General features: G+C 40.1%; 2 protein-coding genes across 2 annotated transcripts in view; both read right to left on the bottom strand.

The window, feature by feature from the left end:
* LOC307253453 (natural resistance-associated macrophage protein 2-like) overlaps positions 1-1,641 on the bottom strand; it is a 13,577-nt gene extending 11,936 nt beyond the window's left edge. The window contains exons 1-2 of the mRNA XM_080031508.1: positions 1,510-1,641; positions 804-926 (exon numbers count right to left, since the gene is read on the bottom strand). Of these exons, the coding sequence (XP_079887634.1) occupies positions 804-875 (72 nt within the window). The 5' untranslated portion in view covers positions 876-926; positions 1,510-1,641. The remainder of the gene's footprint in view (positions 1-803; positions 927-1,509) is intronic.
* A 5,272-nt stretch (positions 1,642-6,913) lies between these two features.
* The window catches only part of marchf9 (membrane-associated ring finger (C3HC4) 9), a gene marked incomplete at both ends in the record, with an annotated part of 20,411 nt that continues 19,824 nt past the window's right edge, over positions 6,914-7,500 (bottom strand). The window contains one exon of the mRNA XM_080031478.1: positions 6,914-7,248. Coding sequence (XP_079887604.1) covers positions 6,914-7,248 — 335 coding nt within the window. The remainder of the gene's footprint in view (positions 7,249-7,500) is intronic.

Raw genomic sequence — 7,500 nt, 5'->3', positions numbered from 1 at the left:
CTGTTTGTTTAACTGAGAGAATACACACAGCAGAGGAAGATGGAGGCTGCAGTGAAGAGAGGGCGATCAGGATAAACAGGTGTGGCGTCTGCACACTATTTACACAACTATTTATAGGTGATTCCTTACTTTTTTGGGCCAACATATCAAACATTCTCAAGTTAGTTGTGAGGATAAAGAGGTAAACTGTATGCATTTTGGACTGTTGGTTAGACAAAACAAGTCATATGAAGACGTCACCTTATTAGGCTTTGATGAACATTTTTAGATAAATTAAAGATGGAGTCAGTGATTGTGGAGAACGCTTGTTGTCAAATAAATGTTTTGTCAAAATCAGTGAGTCTTATCACCTCATGATATGCTACCTGTCCGTACTGTGTGTGGGCTGAATCCAGTGCTAATAAAACAGCCTAGGCTCTGTAAACTGGTATGTAAAATAAGTGGCCCATTGCAGCTAGCAACATGTCCATTAACATAACCTAGGCTGTGCATTAACACTGCTTTTCTTTCAGCACACACACAGTATGTACATGTAGTGGATCATGAGGAGATATTCACTGATTTTGACAGAAAGTGATTTTGTCAACAAGCGTTCTCCAGAATCACTGACTTCACCTTTAAGTCACCTTAGGCTTTGATGAACATTTTGTAGATAAATTCGGGTGAAGTGGCTTTCCCAAGGACACACCAACCATGACACAAGTGGCAGGGCGGGAAATCGTACCGCCAACCCTCCCACAGTCGCCCCAAATGAAGCCCTAGAGTTTTGAATAATACCAGTAATCTCTAGTTAATGGTCTCACCTTGAACCCGGCCTTAGCTCCAGACTGCAGGTCAGACTCGATGTTTCCCGGGTCCAGGTACGCGATGCTCATCAGGAAGCCCGGGCCGGTGAACGCCCAGAGCTTACGCAGGTCAAAACATTTCTAGAGAGAGACAGAGAGAGGGGGGTGGAGGGGGGAGAGAGAGAGAGAGAGAGAGAGAAAGAGAGAGAGAGGGAGAGATAGGTGTTACACGGATAAATGTCACACTACACGTACTGTGCTGCAAGCTGATGGCTATTAAATAAAGCATCATTTTATATTTAGGGTGAGAGCAATAGGCTACACTCCCATTATTTAATATAGGTTTCAAATTAAAGGAATAGTCTGAAATTTTGAGGAATACGCTTACAAGGAGTTAAGAGTAAAACAATTATACATAAATATGTTTTTCCACACTCTTTTGGATTAAATCTTTTAACCAAATACGATGATTGAAAGGATATAAGATGATTCTATTTTTTTTTTTTCATTTTCAAGCTTTATTCGATTGTACAGAGTTGAAATGGGGAGACAGAGAGAGAGAGAGAGGGGGGATGACCTGCAGTAAAGGTCCACGGGTCGGATTCGAACCCGCGACCACTGCAACAGAAGACCGGAGCCAATATGGTACGCGCTCTATCCACTACACACCGGAGCGACCCCACCAATCTGTCTTCATAAGCAATATCGATATTGTCCTGTTTACCTCACTCTCTTCCTCGGGCACTGGGACCTTCTGATCAAAGTAGGTAGCGACCGGTTCATCGTTGTGTTTTTGTAGGAAAGCTGACGGAGTCGAGTGGCGGTGAGTGACTGTGGTCCAGATCACTGCTGTCTCCTCCACCAAGTCTCCTGCAGCCAGAACAGTACACACATATGGGGAATGGTAAATGGACTCCACTTATATAGGGTTTTTTTTAAAGACGGTTGATGTTATTTTGCCTAGTTCACAGACAGACAGACAGACAGACAGACAGACAGACAGACAGACAGACAGACAGACAGACAGACAGACAGACAGACAGACACACACACACACAGTTTTGATGTCGGTATTAGGGATGAGCATTTAATGTGAGAATTTTAACCATTAAGAGACCACTCCAAATGTTCAGTGTCTCTCGTTTAACTATTTAGAGTCATATGTTTGAGTAGAATGAACGTTTTGGTTTTATAATATAAACTACTGACAACATTTCTACCAAATTCACAATAAAAAAATATTGTCATTAAAGAGCATTTTCAATAAGTAATGTAGAGATTGAGGATTGAAGAGAAATCCAGACTGGTCTCTTAATTTTTTCTTGGGGCTGTATTTAAACATATACAATGTCTTGTCTACATAACAGCCATCTTCACCTTGTCTATTGGAGTGCTGAGGCTCTGTATCCATGGGAACAGCGGGAGGCAGAGAGGAGATGTGGATGTTCTCAGGAGGCTCGGGGGCTCGCACTGCAAGAAAACAGTAATTACACCAGATTAAAGAAACTCACACAAAACACATACTGTAGCCCTCCATACACAGGAAACCGTGAGACAAAACAGATGATTAGGGCCGGCCCTTGAATTTAAAGCTACAGTGCGGACTAAAATGTTAGTGGTGGTCAGCTATCAGACAGACAAAATGCAGGACACTTTTCCTCAGCTGTGAGTCTGTCTGTCAAAATCATAAGGCTTGATTGGGAAGAGCTGCTCTTTGAAAGTAAAAAGGTTAAGTAGTGGCGACAGTGGCGAAGTGGGTAGGGAGTTCGCCTCTGGGGTGCAGGGTCAGAGGTTTGATCCCCCACCTACCTGCCACACGTCGAAGTGTCCCTGGGCAAGACATTGAACCCCGAATTGCTCCCGATAGTTAGCTTGCGTGGTAGCTGCTGCTGCTATCGGTGTATGAATGTGTGTGTGATTGGGTGAATGTGTACAAAACAATGTAAAGCGCTTTGAGTCTGTGAAAAACCAGGGAAAAGCGCTATATAAGTGGAGTCCATTACCATAATTTGTCTGAACTAACGTATATATTGTCAATAAAAAGACTTCAACTATTATCAGAATAGACGCCAATATAATTTTTTGTCAGTCAACTAAGTGATTGAACTACTGATCATTTAAGCTAAACATTTTCATATGTTGTGTGCGCAAAAAATATGAATTTAGAAAGTGACTTAATGCGTCAGATAAATTTAGTGGAGTAAAAATACAATACGATGTCATGAAGTTAAAGTAGAAAATAGCATGAAAGAAAAACTACAAGTAGGACTACCTCAAACGTGTAGCATACTAGAATAATGTTGGCTACTTCTGCATACTGTACACTTCTGCTTATTGTGAGAATGTTATGGTTATTATAACATTATATTATACTACAGGAAATCATAGGGTCCATATGAACTTTGTTACAATATAAATCTGAGTTAAAATCAGATGTGGAAGCAGAAGTACATTGATCTTTTATTTAAAGGTGAAGTCAGTGATTCTGGAGAATGCTTGTGGTCAAAATCTGTGAATATCTCCTCATTATCCGCTAGTGTTAATACACAGCCTCGGCTCTGTAAATTGGCAAGTTGTGGCAACATAATTATGGCAACAAGCATTACCCAGAATCAACTTTAAGTAGAAGGAGTAATATCCCAAACTTAGAAATACTAAACGTAAAAGTTCTACATTCAAATTTAAAGTTAAAGAACAAGCAATTAAATAAAATGCACGTGAAGTTCCAAAAGTAGTAGAAAGTATGTTATAAGTAAGTAAGTAAGTAAGTAAGTAAGTAAGTAAGTAAGTAAGTAAGTAAGTAAGTAAGTAAGTAAGTAAGTAAGTAAGCTTTATTTATATAGCGCCCTTCACAGACCAGGGTCACAAGGCGCTTCACAATACACATATTAATAATAATTCATGTTGAATACATAGGCTACATTGCTTTAATGTTGCAGTTTGCAAACAACTATTTTACTACTGTGCATAGGCTACTACTTGTGATCAAAAGGCTAGTTTTATATGTATCCATATAACACATCATAATGTATTTGATATTAATCTGTGTCTGTAGAGTAGCCTAACTAAACATCAATGTACAGTAGGCTATAACAAAATGTAGCTTATGTCTAGTCAATTGTAATGAAGTTGAAAATAAGTTATGAAAACCTAAAGTGAAGTACCTGTAGGCAACTCCAATGCAAATGTATTAGTTATACAAAGGATATAAAAGAAAAGCTAGGTGAAGACATATGGAAAAAAGTCCCATATAGCGCCATAAGTTGAAAAAAACAACTTAAGACAAACACTATAAATTCTACAGCCAGACTGATTGACACCTGTCTGTCTGTCTGTCAGTCGGTCACTCACCTGAGCGAAGGAATCTCAACATCTTCTTCTTCGTGTCCTTTAAACTCCGTCAGAAACAATAACTCGAGGCTAAACCGATACAAGCAGCTGTCTCGTTCTGCGCTACATTCCGGTAATAACGTTCATTTTTTTCCCCCTTCCTCGTTCTAGTTTCCGGTGTAGTGTGTGGTCGGAACAGGAATATCATATGTTGACTCACCGGACAGGTAAGGTAAGGAGGCGGGGGGAGGGGGGGGGGAAGGGGGGGGGGGACAATAGTTCTTAACCATGGCCTATTAGTAGGCTAATTCAAAGAGTGCTTTACAAGACTGTTTCAGTCACGTGACTCGCTTTACGCCGTGTGAAAAAAAGGTCTGGTAAAGAAAGGGAGACTTTTTTCCCCCCTTCAAAATAAAAGCTCAGATAAAACCAAAGGTAAGGTGAGGCAAGTAAGTTCATTTTTTACAACACAATTCAGGTAATATGTCATTGCTTTACAGGGGCAGGGGAATATATTTAACATGCACGCACATACACACACACACACACACACACACACACACACACACACACACACACACACACACACACACGCACACACACACACACACTAAGGTTACGGTCACACTAACCCTAGAAGTTGGACTTTATCCCTGTGTGTATACAACGTGGCTTTACTTCCAGTGTGGACCATTAAAATGTAGATTCAGAATTATGAGGTAGATAATGTGGATCAGCTGACCTAACACACGCACACACACACACACGCACACACGCACACACGCACACGCGCACACACACACACACACACACACACACACACACACACACACACACACACACACACACACACACACAAACACATCTTCTGCTACAGACAGAAAGGTGTTTTGTTTTCACGTCATGTTGAGGTGAGAGGGTGAACTGAGCGTGAATCACCACTAGGGGGCGACCGACACACACTGAGTTATTTACACTGAGGAGGAGCTTCTCCAATGACACATCAGCTCCACAAAACTCTCTCTGTATTTCTCAGTACGGCAGCGTTTACAAACTGGTCTCACCCCAAGGCACTGGGCGCAGGAGCTCAGAAAAATCCCAAGAAGAGCCCAAGAAATGATTCAGTTGTTGATTCTATACTGCTAAGAAAAAACATGGACGTACAGCAGAAGGTATAAAATACATGTGCGATCAACCAAGGTGCCGACAGTGTTATTGTAATTACTCTGAATTCCTAATAGGGGCGATATAAGTTACGCACTAAGTCTTTAAGATACAATTTTTTACCCTATTCCCCTGCAGTGTCTCGCCTTCAATCTTAAAGTGTAGGAAATAAAGAGACTTAGTGAGTAGTAGTAAAGGACCATCCGATCCCCCAATTTTTAATCCAATAGTTTTTTTTTACTTGTTATCAAATTCTGAAATCTTCACACAATCAACAGCAGCAGCATCAACAATCTGTATTTGAGCTGAAACAGCCGTAACACACACACACACACACACACACACACACACACACACACACACACACACACACACACTGCCATTTGTCACGTCGACAAAAACAGTTTGGTGCAATGAAATCAGACAGTTTTTTTTTTTTTATATCTGAACAAGTGTTTTATTTTTGGGCAAGCACCATTCGAAATAGAGCAAAATGTGCTTCAATGTTATGTGATGAAGAATAAAATGATATACCAACCCATGCAAAATGCAAAAACTTCCCTGTGAAATGTACATACGTATCTTTATTGCAGAAAGGTTCAAAGGTTCACTGAAATCTTTTTTTTTGTTGAAAAACTTTTTTGCTAATTTTTTATTTTTTTTGTTCAGTTGTCACTTTTGTGTATTTCCCTCATGTATGTTTGTTTTCAGTTTTCGGTCTTTTATTATTTATTTATTATTATTTATTTATTTTATTATTATTATTATTAATACCAGCATTTGTTAAGAGCTTTGTAGAAATTATTTGAGATCATAATACATTGTCTGGAAATGCTTGGCATGTATTCTGGAGTTACATGATTTTTGCTTTTAAAAATCAAACAGCATCCGTACAAAATCAAAATGAGTAAAAAAAAAAAAAAAAAAAAAAATTGGAAAAAAAAAAATCCCAAAAAACAATACGATACAAATTAAACCGAAAAAGATCGAATTTAAGAAAAAAAAAATTCTCTGTGCATCCTGATATTGAACTGGAAAAATCGTCCCATCGTCTTGGTTTAGGTTTAAAAGCCTGTTTCGAAATGTCTTATATCCCCATATGTCGAAGTCTTTTTATGCTTTTTTCTCCGTTTTTTCATCATCAGTTTTTCGATTATTGAAAAGGATTTTTTCTCGATTTTGTGTCGTACGAAACCAGAGTTGAAATCCTCCAGTTTGTTGCGTCCGTCACATGAGAAGTCAGTAGATTTTGTTAAAGGTGAAGTCAGCGATTCTGGTGAACGCTTGTTGTTTAAATAACTTTTTGTCAAAATCAGTGAATATCTCCTCAAGATCTAATACATTTCATTGTGTCCGCTGAAAAATCATCCAGTGTTAATACACAGCCCAGGCTCTGTAAACAGGCATGTTGCTAGCTATGGTGGGCCATCTTTGTTGACCTACCCTTTGTTTACATAAGGAGAAATATCCACAACATTTTGATGAAAAGTGATTTTGACAACAAGCGTTTTTCTCCAGAATAGCTGACTCCACCTTTAATATAAGGTCCATAAGTCCGTCCTTTCGTTTACATGGACACAAAGACAAGGGCTATCCAGTGGCAGCCCCCTCCCCACCCCCCCCTCCCCCCTCACTCATACAGTAGTGACCCTCATCACCACCTCTCTATTAGCGGATGCACTTATCCGCGGATGGTGCGGCCTCAGTTGGCTCAGGATGTGCAGTATAGTGTATCCACAGTGGTGGTTGAGGATAGTTCTAAGGCGCCGGCTGTGTCGCCCCGCACTCCCGCCGCTCAGGCCGTGAGGGTTGTTGCCCCGGGAGCCGCCGCGGTTGGCGCTCTTGGAGGAGCTGAGCGGGTCTCCCAGGTCTTTGGACTTCTCGTAGTTCAAAACCTTCCACTGCTGGTTCACCGCCTGCCAGCGCTTAAAGATACGGTACACAGACGAGCCCTCGTGGATTATCAGGCCTGGGGAGAGAGGAGAGGGAGAAGGATGATTTTAATTACATTTTTTTTATATTTTTACTTTAAATAAAAATTATTCAAAAAAATTATTGATAAAAAAACAGAAAGGAAAACAACAAAACAAGTGTAACAGTGTCCAAAAGGAGTTAGTGGAAGAAGGGAGAAAGAGGGAGAAGGATAATGATTACTTTTTTATATTTATTGCAGTTTTTTCTTCTTTTCCCATAACACACACAAACAAACGAACATCTGCAC

This window comes from Ammodytes marinus (assembly GCF_949987685.1).
Source record: "Ammodytes marinus genome assembly, chromosome: 7".
In the NCBI taxonomy this organism is placed as follows: Eukaryota; Metazoa; Chordata; class Actinopteri; order Uranoscopiformes; family Ammodytidae; genus Ammodytes; species Ammodytes marinus.
Note: the sequence above shows the minus strand (reverse complement) of the source record. Positions and strands in the feature narration are given on the sequence as shown.